Below are 14,614 nucleotides of genomic sequence, written 5' to 3' on the forward strand. Positions count from 1 at the left end.
CGGTGACGGGGTGGGGGCGGGACGGCGGAGCGCCGCGGTTGCCACCCAAAGCCGGTCTCCACAGGCGGTGGGGTTCGCGCCTCGCTGGCCCAGGGGCTGCGGGAGCGCCTTCCCTTCCCACCGCCGCCTGCCTCCCCCGCTCGCCGCCGGTGCGCACGGGGCAGGGGCGGCTGTTGTCGGGTGGCGGGGGGAGCCGCTGCTCCAGTTGAGCCTCCGCTGCCCCCCTCTGCCCGCCCCCCCCCCCCCGACTCCATCTCGCTGGGGGAGGGGACGTGCCTCCGCCCCTCGCAGCCGCCCGGGGTGCCGTCGTGCAGGGGGTGGGGGGGAGAGGGCAGTGCCCAGCCCTGTGGCGCCGGGGCCAAGTCCGCCCTCCGCGGGGGCCGCCCGGCTGCCCCGCCCCGGGGGGGGACGTTGCTCCGGCGGCTGGCGAGCCTGACTGCGGGGCAGCGCCAGGCTGACCGCGATAGGGACTGCTGGCCGTGGGAGGCGATACTCCCTCTGGAGACTGTTGCTCTGGGTGCGATGCCAGGTTTTACTCTAAGGTTTGCCTCAAGCGTGGAGCCTAAGTCACTGGGGGCGGGTTGTATCGCTTGCGGGTTTTGTTGCCGGCGTCCCGGGGAGTATTGCTGGCTCTGTAACCGTTTATGTAAGCCGGTATCAACGGACTGCTCTTCCTTTTGGGCAGATAGGGAATGTGAGGTGTGTTGTGTGGGGAGAGGTAAAGGGGTTAGCCTTGTAGTGGGTAGTTTATTCTTCCCTTCCATCTGGCGCTGTGCTCTATGAATGAGCCTTTGGTTTTGCTTCTTTGATTTTAGCACGTTCGCTTCCCTGCGTTTGTGGCCGAGTTTCTGGAGGATTGGGTTTGGTCTCTTGTTGAGTGATACTACAAAGTGGTGGATGTCTTATGGCAAACAACATACAGCAACCACGCTCGACTGATAACGACAATACAAATCTTGCTTTAGCAAAAGCAGAAGGCAAGCAAGGAAATGTGTTCCTTGGGAATATCCTTTCAAAGGATGACAGTAAATAAAAACGCAAGCCCCCACTGCCCCATTGCAAATCGAAGTGGTTTGTGACTGAAAAAAATGGGAATATAAAATTGTTTTAATTACATAGTTACTGTGTACTCCGAAAGGAGGAAGTTTGGGTTTGCTGGGACATAAGGAAAGGTGGGGTAATATTACTATATTTATGCTGGATGTTGTATACAAATCCTCTCTTTCAATAGTATCTCATATGAAGACTCAGAGTATTGGATCCTACTGACAAGGCTTAGAAGACCCTAGACCACTCAGAACTGTCACAGCACGGATCCAAACAGTGCCCCCCCCCCCCCAACGGTCCCTTTGTGTTTTAAATACACATGCATTCTGCAATTCGAAAACACGTTTGGTTTTTTTCCTCTCTTTCAGTTTTGACCCAAAGATAGATATCTTGAAAAGAAGAGCACCCAGGAAGCTTTTTGCAGGAAGCTAAGAAGGTGCAATACGGGAGATGCAGCAGGGAGCCTTTGGCAGGTGGTGGTGGTGACGCACAGAAGTTACTTTGCCTTCGGGAAGAAAAAGCCCTGTCTGCTTATGTAGGTGTGTTTTTGTGTTCTCCTTTCTCCCCCAAGAAGTTGCCTGGGTCGCGCAGCAGCGGGGAAGCGGCAGCTGCTCGTCCTGGGCAGCAGCAGCAGCAGCAGCAGTAGCAGCAGCAGCAGCAGCAGATTATGGTGGCAGCGCAGCGCTAAGAGTAGCGGCAGCAGACCTGATCCGCGAATGCGTTTTCCATTCAAGCTCGTCGCTGGAAAGTGCCACCTGAAGCTTCGGCAGCTGGGCAGGGACCGCTAACGTTTCAGAAGGGAAAACCCTGAGGGGGGAAGGAGTTACGGGAAGGAGGGGCAGCGCTGGGTTTTGTGTGTGCTTGTGGGGAGACGGGATTGGTTATCATGGCGGATCGGACAGCTCCTAGATGCCAGCTCCGTCTGGAGTGGGTTTACGGGTACAGGGGTCACCAGTGCCGCAACAACCTGTACTACACGGCGGGCAAAGAGGTGGTTTACTTCGTGGCTGGAGTCGGCGTGGTTTATAACACCAGAGAGCACAGCCAGAAATTCTTCCTCGGGCACAACGATGACATTATCAGGTAAGGGGGCTGACTTTTCTGGTGGTGGGGTGGGGTGGGGTTTAAAGGGAAGGGAGGAGAATGTAGGGCTGGCAGAATATCCCCTCCTTGCTTCCTACAGCTCAGCTTGTACCTGTCGGTTTAAAGCAGCTCAGATTTGTTACCAGCAGTCTGGGTGAAAGCTGGGTTTCTAGATACTGTTGATTATTATTATTTTTGTAGCAAAGCTTCAAAATGTTGCAATAGTAGGAGAGAAGGTAAGTTTTTCTATGGCACTGCACCAAAAGCAAAGCACTTCGTTTTGGTACGGAAATGCTCTGGGAAGATCTTAGTGCAACAGTGCTGCAAAATCGTGGATCCAGCACCTTGATCTTTCCAGTGCTGGGACCCTAGCTCACTGATTCTGATGTCTTATAGAAGGCAGGTGTAGCTCTCTTTACACTCAGTAAATGCCAGCACAAGAGTGCCATAAATCTGGCACATAGGTCAAACTAATCTTTTTTTTTTAAATATATATCATCCAGAAAATTTCACTCAAAATCAAGTTTAGCTGTTTGTACTCCAGCCAAAAAATCCCAGGCGTGCTGGTGCAAGATGGCTACAGAAGCATGGGTCTTGCTCCTGGTCTGACCAGTTTTCTGTCTGTTTCTCTCAAATTCTGCCTAAGAAGTGGATTTAATTGATGATGTTGTCCTACAGAAATACTAGTATTACTGTGCTTCACAAAATAACATAATAAAAATGTGGTTACAGAGCTCAAGGTAGCCTTTTAAAAAATCTGACCAAAATACAGACATTTACATCAGTAAAATAGAAAATTAATGTTGTATCTACTACTTTATGACAGAAATCTGAACCTAGAATATCCTTATAAAGGATGTTGCATGATAATGATACTCCTCTGAGCACAGCTAACTGCTACCCTCCCTATTCACCTAATTCAGCATGAATGAAACATTTTCTTGATGATGTGAAACCAGAATAGTCCCAGGTGACTCATGGTGCGGTAGTACTGTGGAAACATTTGCTAAAGTCAGAGTTTTGATACTCAGTAGCAAAATCACATAATTGTCATGTAATCATTCTGGAGACTTGTTTACAGAAACCCATCCATTTTTCCCAGTGAGAGCTTTTGGCTGCTGTGTATCCTAGTATCATTCTTCTTCTCCTCTTTATAATGGGTTAAAGCAGCAGCATTTCATGAAGTACGGTGGATGTGCATAAAAGTTTATTCTGGTTTCAAAGGTATTATCAGTTCCAAAAGGCTGTTTAAATACAGACTTGGCTGCTCAGATCCTTCAGAGAAGAATGAGTATTTTAGATGCATCTGCAGTATCATGAAATTAAAGTTTTCCTTGTTGTAGGGACATAAATTTTGATACTGTATGGAATATGAAGTGTAATCCATGTACAGAGTTGGATATTTCTGAGCTTATTTTTGAATTCTCATTAAATACTAGAAATATAATTTGTCAAGGCACAACTACATATGTACATATATCCACTGGTTTTTGGTTGGACAGTGATGCTTTGGTTCTCCTCCCCCCCCCCCCCCCCCCCTTTAATATTCTATCTGCTGAGGAAAAATTGTCCCGCTTATTATACTTGACAACACCTCCTTCCCAAAACCAATTGTATTGTACAACTTCTGTGCCCTTTATTTTGAGACCTCTCATATTAGGAGATGGCTCTTAGCAGGGTCATGTTTAGAATGTACAATGGGAATAGAAAGAATATGTGTCTGATATTTGTAGTTTGACACTGGTTATGGCTGTTCTGCTCCTTTAAAGAAAAGTAGCAACCACCTGTTCAAATTAGCAGGTGTTTGGGGGGACTTGCTGTATGTCTAACTAATGCTTTGGAAAGATGAATTTTGTTTCTGATCTGCAACAAGATCAGAATTCTGTGGCACAACTAATTTCAACAAAGGATTAAACATTTGGATCCAGAAAGCATGACAGTTAATTTCAGCTTTTAGTGCCCAAGAAATCTTGCTGTCACATGGGGTTTAGGGAAGTAGAGAATCTCCAAAATGCTGCTGGAATTTTCTATTGTTTGTACTTCGTAATGGTTGCCTCCTTCGCTTTTGATGCACTTTGCAGTCCTTATTGATGTAATATCCCATCCCTGTAAGTACTTTCAAGTAGATGGTTCCTTGTGTGATTGTCACTGATATGGCTAATGAATGCAGGAACTTAATTTCTCACATTTTAGGCTTCACACCTATCATCCAATTGAGATGAATGGGGTGAATGTACTTATCCAATTTTTCTGGCTTTGTTGGTATTTACTTGCCTGAGACCAGCTTCTAAAAAGGAGTGCATACATTTGCAGTCCAACAGGTTGGAACTTCTAAAGAGATTTGAAACACAATTTTAAAAAAGAAAACTTGCAGATTTTGGAAAATACTGCAAAATCATTAAGGCTGGAAGACCTTGAAGTGGGAAGATCTTCTGCTTCCAAGGATTGCTGTTAGCTCCTTCTGTGTTGAAAGGTTTCTGTGAATACTATTTTGTGGAAAAAAATTGATGAACCCATGATTCAGAGGGTTGAGAACCTCTGTATTACCTTGAAGTGTGTATTAATATCATTAAAGTGGATATTTGTCCTTGGTGAAAAGGTCAGATGTTTAAAAGTGTACGTTTAATGTGTTTTCACATTAATTAAATTAAACAATTTAATAGTCCTGCCTTTTGTTTTGTATCAAGATAATGCAGTTGGACATAATTTAGTTTGGGCTAACATAGACCAGACTCTATTGGATTAGTGGAAAAATGCCATGTTTTCCAAGATTGTATTTGAAAAGTAAGTCCTGTTTGTATAAGGAACTTAACCTACTGCACTCAGCTAATAAGGTAGATGTTCAGAGTAGGAACAAGTGAGCTCTGAAGTGTTCTGTTTTCCATGCAAAGCCACTACAAGGTGCTGTGCTTCCAAGCTCTTCTTCCTTTTAACTTTATGATGAGATGAGGTCCTGAACTACCTGATTTAACTTTGAAGTGAGCCCTGCTTTGTGGAGAGGCTGGACTGGGTGACCTCCAGATCTTTCCTTCTAACCTAAAGTATTCTGTGATTCTTTTATTACTTCCAGTCATATAATACAGTTCTTCTATGTTATTTAGTTGTGGAATAGTTAATACTATTGATTAACATGTACTGTTATACTGTTGCAATGATGAAAGTGGATCAACACTTAGTTGAAATGAATAGTGTTGGTTCTGGTCTCTGAAGACTACAGATGCATTTTGTTTGGAGACTAAAAAGGCATGTCATTTATTAAGTTTACTTTATAATCAAAGAGCATGAAATGTATCCTGTTCTTCTCCCTTCCTCTCTTTTTTTAAAAAAAATGAAAGCTTTGATGATTGAGTATAGCCTTGCAGCTCAGGTGTGGTGAAGGTCAGAATACTGCTCCTTTCTCTGAGCTGTGAGCCCTACCGTTTGCCCTAAGCCCTATATTACAGACCACAAAGCAATCATGAAGTGTCTTGCACAGCAGCTCTATATTTGATTGTTCTTGAAATGTGATCTAGCTGAAGCATCACAGATAATGTGTAATAGCTATATAAAAACATAGCTATTGCAACATTTTAATGTAGAAAGTGCTGGGTAGACATCTCATTACACATGTAACTGATTTTCATTGAATTCAGTCATTTGTGCCTGCAGGATTAGGTTTCAGAAACTGTAATATTAACATATGGGGATTGTTTTCCTTCTTGAGTAATTTAAAAGTGGGCTTTTGCAGCAGCTCATTGTAATGGCTGTAAGTTAATGTATTAATGAGAATCTTGCAATTCATGCAGCGTCACTGCCTTCAACAGAATTCATGCAAGTGTAGGATTTATGTTTAGTATAACTACTTGCAAGACTGGATCATTAGTTTTGACAGTAATTGAACACTTTCAAAAGAACAGAAGGTTTTCTTACTTCTATATTGTGCATTACTTGTATAACAGCAAGCAATTAGATCACTTCTCTGTTTTTCTCTCGATGAAATGTTGAATGGAGGCAGTTCTTTCCTATAATTTTTCTGTAATTTATGCATGTGAAAGCCAAAAAAGCTTGCCACAGAAAACAGCAAAAATAAAAATATAGCCAGTTGAGATATTTCTCATTATAATTTAAAATACAATTGATTTTATTTATTTTTACAGAATTTATATGTAAACAGAGGTTCCTAACTTTGAGAAGTTTTTCCAATGGTGTAGTAATAAAGTTGTTATGCCTCCCGGTTCTTGTAGTTTCAAGAATTTCTGCAGTATTGAACAGTTTTCCTGAGTACGTCAAAACTTACTGAGAGAACACCTTTGAGAGCATATTGACGAATTCACCTGTGCTTTTTACATACCCCAGTTTCTTGTGTTATCTGATATGTTGTAGTATTATGCATTTACAAAAGCACAGTTTGCATTCCAGTTGCCTTCAAGCAAGCCACTCGTGAGGCAGAGTGCCACAAGGGACTGTTCGCTTTGTCAGGTCTCTGCAGTGTTTGCTGCCTGGGCACAGCACCTGGAAAGCCATCCTGTTATCTATGGATACCAAAGCATGTTGTTTATGTAAGGCTGCTTACAATGTAATAGCAATGTCGGATTTATCAGAATATTGCTGTAAGTATGCTGGTGTGTGTGTTCCACTGTGCTGACAGATTGAGATTAAAAATGCGGATGTGCCAGTGGTGATGAGATTTACTAGGCTGCGAGAGTGACTAGAGGCCTGGTTTGTTCTTTAGAGTGATCATTTCAGGAGACAGGATGCGTATTGGAACATGACTGCACGTTTTCTTGTCTTTCTGCAGTTGGGAGAAAGGAAATACGATGCCTCAAGCAATGTCATATGTTGTTGACTGTAGTAAATGTAACTTTGGAATAAGTAAATTGATGGCAGAGGTATGCAAATCAAAACCCCAGAGCTAAAATATTTACATTGTACTTTAATATTTTTATATAAATTTATGTATTATAATAATACTTCTGTTTATAGGGTGGTGCTTATTTGAAGGGATTTAAAATACTTAAAATTTTTCTTTAATGGCCACCATTTGGGTGGTAAGTGACAGCACTTGTTTGCTATAGAATGATGTTAAGGTTACTGTGGTCATTTCTTACTATACGTGCATGGAAGGCTGTACTGTCTGTAGCTTGTGCTAGACCTTGATTTCAGTCACAGAAGGTGCACATGTAGGACTGCTGAAATATAGTGACCCAAAAGACAACAAAGTAACAATGAAGCCATCTTAGACTTTCAACAACAGGAATCCCAGACCTGTTTCTTATGCCAATGCTATGCATGCTTCTATGCAAAGCCATTAAAACTTGAAAAACATGACTTTGGAACAGCTATGGTGAAGCAGAATATGAGATCCGTGTATACTAATGTCCTTTGGGAACTGTTTTGAGACAATAAATTGTTAAAGGACTTTCATATTAAAGAAATTAATCCCCCATAAAACCTCATCTAATCAGCTTATTGCTTCTTTTGCTTTCAATCTCAAAAAAACAGGGGAAAATGCCATTTATTTCATGACGTTCTGGTGGCCACTCTTTTTGCTCTGCTTGATTGCTGTGCTGCATTTAGATTTTAAGTCTTTATTGGAGCATGAGCTGCTATAAATATTTGTTTCTTAAATATCCATATTAATGCATCAGACCTGTTGGAATATAAAGTTACAGTATCTTATTGAACATGATTTTAATAATACATGTCAGTTAAAAATGCAGAGAAACTCAGTAGGCATTTGTAGCAATATGTCCATGAAAACGGCTGTCATTTAACTACAGTATTTAAACAGACCAGTCCATATACATCCCAGTGATATGTCAGATATGGTAGCAAAAGAATAAGTAAGATTTATTACTTGTCCAGCCACAGCTTGCTTGCTTGTTTGGACAAGTGAAAAGATGTTTATTACCAAAAATCACAAGTGGAGTTTTGAGCATTTAAATCATCAGATTGATTTAACTCATTTTCAAAATGGAAAAGAAACAAACATATCCAATAAAATAGGAAGCACTTGTATTCCTCTGTAGAAAATGTTTGGATCTTTATTATGTTTTTATCATTTCACAGCTGAAAAAAAGACAAGTGTTTAAGTCTGTACCAGCCACTATATTACATTTTTTTTATTGGATTTGTGTGAAGCAACTTATTATCACAGAGAACCGAGTATCCAGCTTACTAAGTATCAAAGGTTTGGTATGCATCAGTCTTATACTGGAATTTTGCAGTTAGAGATTTCTCTGTCATGTTATTTTACCTTTGCGCCCCCCCCCCCCCCCCCCGTTTACAGGATCTTAAAAAAATTAAACTAAGCTTAATTTTTATCTTTTTTTACATTTGCTCTGCATTAACTCTCTGCAACTCTTTTACTTGTTTTATTTATTTCAATTTGATTTAAGATGACTAGGAATCATCTGGTAGTGGTGTGTAATCGCTGTTGAACAGAATGAAAACTCATAGAAAATGTTTTGACATTTGTCAAATTATCTTTTTAGTTACAAGGATGGGGGGGAACTTACAGGACAATTTTGTATTACCATTTTCTACTATAAAACTTCCTGTAAAAGAATACAAATTCTAATTTTTACAGATGTTTATAAACTGCATCTTGTAGGACAGAAGAAACCAACCTCCATGAACCATTTTTCCTATCTTTCTTATTGACTAAATGGATGTCAGATAGATTTATCTAGGCAATTTCCAGATACCTTCTTTCTTTCTTCTAAGTCTTGGTTAGGTTTTTGCAGGAAGAATCACATATTTCTTTTAACACTTCATGGAAAAATAATAATGTGTATTTCAGCAATTAGTATTAAAATTTTTCCCATGATAACTTGTTCATAACTGTGTATCTCAAGAAAGAATTGTGTCTGATAGGGGCTACAAAAGTCCTTCCAACATTTTCACCACAGAAACAGGCAGCTGAGGGGGTGCAAGTTGCTGTAGTCCATGCTTTGGGCTTTTCCTCAAGTACACGAGGGCTGCACTTCCTTCGGTGAAAAGGGAAGAGAGGCATTTTTGGTTTTGTACTGCATTGCAGAAGAAAGCTCCTTTGCTATAGTATCTGTTTGGGAGTAGAAACAGGGTTTTCAGTTTGAGGGAGGCTGTTATTTCAAAAAAAAAAAAGTTTTGGACGACAAGGAACCGCAGCAGTATTTGTAGCAGTACTTCTGATATATTTCTGTAGAAGGACAAACTGCTGGAACAGTTTTCAGGTACCATAAATATTTCTGTGAAGTACCCTCAATGACTTTAGTACTAGGCTTGCTCCTAGTATCCATATGCTTCCTACAGCTCCAAGTGTTTGAATGCTTCTCTGCAAAAGTGGGAAGGGTTTTCAGGTCTTTAAGAGAGTATTCTGCTCGCTTGCCCACTGCTCAGTTTTATAGAAACCTTGGTAAACAACAAAAATGCCTACTTTTTTCCGCACTTAAAGATTCTTCTTTGTAATAGCAGCTTGTTTTTCATGAGATGTATTTCTACCCCAAGAACATTTAGCTGTCGGGACTTTCTGTAATGTTCAACAGACATGTTGAATTTAAATTCTTCTTTAGAGGTGGTATTTATGACGGACTTGGAATGAGACCTCCAAAGCTTTAGGTAGTCCTGACCTTAAGGCCAAGTATAGTCCATATCTTTATCTCTGTCTTGAAGAATGACGTGATGAACCAACCTGAGAGATCTCTAAAGGAAACATCATTCAACACTGCTGCGTCTTCAGGGACAGTGACATTGGATGCATCCAGGGGAGGACATCACAGTGCTTTTGTCTGGGGTCATTGGTATTGCAGGGAAAGGATTATATGCATTATGCAAATATACTGAAAAGAAAAGTTAACTGGTTTAGTTTTCACATCATTTCTACCTCACATTCTGAACAACATTGTGCAAGTTGTTAGGAACAACTTAATAATGCTGTATTACTCAAACGAAACAAAGAATAATTGCTATTTGTGTAACTTTGCGTAGTGGTCATGTTCTGGGTTGTATGTTTGCTTTTGCAACTCTTGAGCTTTTTGTGCTTACCAGACATGACTAACAGCATAATGAATCAACTCAGCAGTCAGAGATGGACTTGTTGATTCCAAATTTCAATGTGTGTCATCTTGCTATACACATTCAGATTTCAGAATTATTGTTAAAGTGTTTTGCGTGTACTAATGTGGTTTTAATATAAAATACATCAAGTTTCTTTAAACAGTCTAACAGTATAATGAACTTTGGTACACTGTATCTTATTGATATAATTTCTGTTGATGCTGGTGTTGAAGTCTCCTTTTGTGACAGAGGGATTGGAATACACTGAAACTATGGTAAAAAAATAGAATATGAAATAAACTATACTCTGAGAGAGATAAAGCAACCCTTTTTACTTTGGTTGCCTAACATTCCTTGTTACAAAAGATGTTACTGAATTTTTATTGGAATTTTGCGTGCCTTCATTATTTTTAGCAGACCTGAATGTTCAAGGGATAATCCTACATGAAAGTTGCTGACTCATAATACAGTTTATATAAAGTCATACTAATATTAATGTATCCACATCAAAATTGGGTGTGTATTTATGCAAAATGTCTGCTTCCTAATCTTCAGAGGTTGTCTTCCATACGCAGAGATAAAAATTGCAAGTGTCATTTACTCTTACACTGTCTTTAGTAGTAACTTATTACTTGCAAATACTAATTGCAAAATAAGCGTATTTATAACAGTTTCAGGCAAGATGATCTGAACTTCTGAAGAATTCAGGATAAGTGTAATATTTCCCTCTTTTCCTAAAAAAAAAAAAAAGTTTATTCTCAAAATAATTAACTATAGTAAAACAATATAAGACAAACAATAAAATGTGCTTTCAGTTTATTACAGCTCTACTTCCAATTAAGGTTAGAGCATTTTTTCCTTTTACCCTGACTAGTCAGACCATACTTCCTTCTTCCATGTGTCTTAAGACATATTTAACAAAAATTTAGTCATGGTCAGTTTCTGTCTGACCAGGAAACATGTTAAATGTAAATTTCCTCAATGTTTTCTTTCATATCTCTAGTTTTTGAACATTATTCATAAGGTACCTAAAGGAACTTTTGGCTTAGTTCTCCAAATGCTGGCAGCTATGATTAAGTAAAAGATGAGCTTTCTCTTTGGCCTTCTGTCTGGCAGAACATGAGAAAGATGATTATGTATGTGTGACAAGTTACACTAATAGGACCAGCTCTTTGGACCTGTTTACATTGGTGTTGAATATGTACTAGTTTGGCTGCATTTAAACAAGATTTTAGCAGTAGGTCTACAGCAGATTCCTGATCCCTCTAGGATTCTGAGATGACCTTCTCATCTGTTTAGAAAGGAGATTTTTTTTTTTTTTAAACACCCATTGAAATACTGTTGAGTGAAACTACTCTTTCTATTATTAGAATTATTCTATTATAGAAGCTACTCTTCTATTCTGTAAAACAAGTTTGTAATATGCAATTATGCTCCTGATCCAAGGTCTTATGCAGATACAGTGATTACTGCATATGGGCTGGCTGTGTTACTTCCGGAGGTTTGCATTTTTTAAAAAATATGTGGCAACAGGATGAGGCCACAAATGTCTAAAAGGATATTATATTGAGTCTTTAGGAAAGCTGTCTTTTGTTGAAAGAGCTATTTTAAACCTTTTGCTTGTCAGGCTGAAGAGGTTTGTCTGGTTATATCTGGGAATTAGATATAACCATCTTAGTCTGACAAGCTGCTTTTAGGATGGGCAGTTCTGTGCTGCATTCATTATAAGACTGCTTATAATGCAATTCCTCTTTCCCAAGAGGTAAATAATGTAAATGTCTTTTGACTGAGAGTTCTCTTTGTTGTTTGGTTAAGTGTCTGGAGGTGGCCTTGCAGTAAGCTGTACCTCTGTTTCCCCCGTGTCTGTGGACTTGGCGCCTTCACTGTTTGCAGTTTGGGCTAGCTATATAAACTGCTTTCCAGCAGCTGTAGTCCTTTTCTGTGGTGTAAGAATGTAATCGTGTGGTACAGATGAGGATCTAGCCCAGAATTCCTAATATGAGACTAATCTTGAAGGCATACTCTAGTTTCAGCCTGTAGTAGCTGTTTTATGTCTTAATCCAGGAAACAGGTTTTAAAGAATTGCACCTGAGCTACGTGGCTGCAGAAAACAGCATTTTACAAAAGGTACTTAAAGCAGGTAGCCCACTAAAATCACAAACAGGAATGTTACATTAAGCTAACATGCATCTAAGAAGAGAAAGTAACACCACAGGTCTAGCAGGTAAGTATCATTAATTGGGTAAGCAATAATTCATTAAACATTTTTTTAAAAAAAAGCACAACAGAACTTTATTACTAGGTAATAGGTAATTCTTTAAGTGGTATGTTTTTACAACAGGTTTTACAAGAACTTGTTCGGCTAATGCTGTTTCAGGGAACCTGCTAGATGCATCTGCTTAAATATAGCCACCTGGAAGAAATAGAAGTGGATTGTGCACTGAAGTTTAACATAGACATGGCATTTATCATGGTAGAAAGGTTGCTTGTCCAAAAACTTGCTCAGAGCCTTCCTGGATATTTTTAGAAGATTAAGATTATAAGGCATGGTCTCAGGATACCATTTTTTTTTCTCTTTGAGACTTGATAAGATTTTTGAGTGTTTAATGTTGTTAAATAATGGTGTTAAAGAAATGTCACTCTTCTTTTATGCATGGCACTTCATTAATTTCACATGCTGCTTCATTTAATGAATTGGTTTCTATACCACATGTCATGCTATTCAGAATGTAATTAAAATTTTGTCAGGCTTCTTTTGGATATGGGACTTTTTTGAACATAGAATTTTGGATATAAATTGTATCACAGATCTCAAATATTTCAAATTAATTTCAAATGAATATTTGACACTTCATATTGTGACAGAAAATTTTAGCAAAGAATAAATTTAAATCAAAGAGCTAATTCTCTTTATTTCTCTTCTATTAAGTGGAGGGAGAACAGCTTTTTTAAGAAATCTGCACATCTGTGTTAGGCTCATCTCTTTTCCACCCACTTCAGAGGAGCCTCCTTCTCTCTGCCAAAGAGAAGCTGGGAGATGGTAAGGCTTGTTAGACTAAAGCTGGCCTTCATGAACATTGCAGGAGTCTGATGTTAGTTACAAGAGCTTTCGGGTTCCTCCTTTCTTCTTTGTATACTCTCTAAAAAGCTTTGTAATGATAGTTTAAGAAATGAGTCATGGTGTTGCCTGAGTAGGCTCAAGTTCTTTGGGAGCAAATGGGAGGAGAAAAAAGCAGTCTCTATGATGTATTGTTTGAGATATGACCACTACATAAGTGACCTTGGGATAATTGGAAAATGGGCAAGCAGCACTGAAGAGGATGGTTAAGATAACTAAGTGGATAGGCCAGTAATAAAGTGGCTATTGAGCAGTTTGTATTCATTTCCTATGCACCAACTTGTAAACTTTACCTCTGGATATTGTTAAATGGGCCCCATAGCCAATAAATAGGCACTGGTAGCCTACTGCATTCATAAAATGTTTTGATGATTAAGGTGAAGAACAACAAAGTGATTTTGGAATAAGGCTTGTGTGAACTGTAATTAGTTTCTGCATTTTGTTACCTTCTAAACAGCACACCGATCCTGTGACTTTTTCTGAATTGAAGAATATTATTCAACTATTGCTTTGTTCCAAGTGAAACTTGCTTAATTTACCCAATAACAAAACTTTTTCTGGTGCATTGTTCATGGTTCAGAGGAGTTCTAAGAAGCAGCTGTGCAGGTGCTAAATACTTTATTTTGAACTGGAAACTTAAAAGCAAGCTGCTTGTAGGTCACACTACAGATCTGTGTAAATACGCTTGCTATTTACAATTCTGGTCTTCTAAACGTTAACTTCTCTATTTGTCTTGGTGGGAGGTTGGTGCAGTCAGGACAGTGAAAGTGAAAGCTGATGTTTGAGAAAGAGGCAGTAGCTGCAATGTGTGATAAAGAGTAGACCTCTTCTGGCAATAGAGGTCTGGAAAAGCTGATTTATCTGTAATTGCCACACTAAAAAATGTATTATTTTGTAACCTGTGACTAGTCAGGAAGACTAGTGTGTAAGATGCATGCATTTGTTATTGGTGGTAGTAAATCATTACTTTGAATCCAGCTAAAAGTGTGAAAGCTTTTACATTTCTGCTATAAAATGTATTTTGAGAAATAGATGAAAAAAGGTAGTGTACTTTAGTCCACACTATATAACTGTAGCCATCGAATATAGATAACTAGATTAATCCATGCAGTTATTCTCCATAGCCTCTAGTTTAAACTTACACAATGGATTGGTGAAGGTACTTTATTCCTTGCTAAGGTAGATTTCAGTAGGTCTTTGAAACCTACATACACATCTCTAAACTAAGGATAGTAATCCTAAATTAATTTGGCTTATTGTTTAGTTGGTTTTTTTAATTACCATACATGCTAATATTTCTGGCTGAGTGAAATTAGTAATTCAGAAATAGAACTAAGATGAGAAAATGTT

General features: G+C 39.1%; 1 protein-coding gene across 1 annotated transcript in view; it reads left to right on the plus strand.

Moving 5' to 3' along the window:
* EML6 (EMAP like 6) overlaps positions 1–14,614 on the plus strand; it is a 125,946-nt gene that overhangs the window by 1,865 nt on the left and 109,467 nt on the right. The window contains exons 2-3 of the mRNA XM_075035348.1: positions 1,416–1,520; positions 1,619–2,130. Coding sequence (XP_074891449.1) covers positions 1,934–2,130 — 197 coding nt within the window. The 5' untranslated portion in view covers positions 1,416–1,520; positions 1,619–1,933. The remainder of the gene's footprint in view (positions 1–1,415; positions 1,521–1,618; positions 2,131–14,614) is intronic.

Source organism: Buteo buteo, chromosome 9 (assembly GCF_964188355.1).
Source record: "Buteo buteo chromosome 9, bButBut1.hap1.1, whole genome shotgun sequence".
Classification (NCBI taxonomy): domain Eukaryota; kingdom Metazoa; phylum Chordata; class Aves; order Accipitriformes; family Accipitridae; genus Buteo; species Buteo buteo.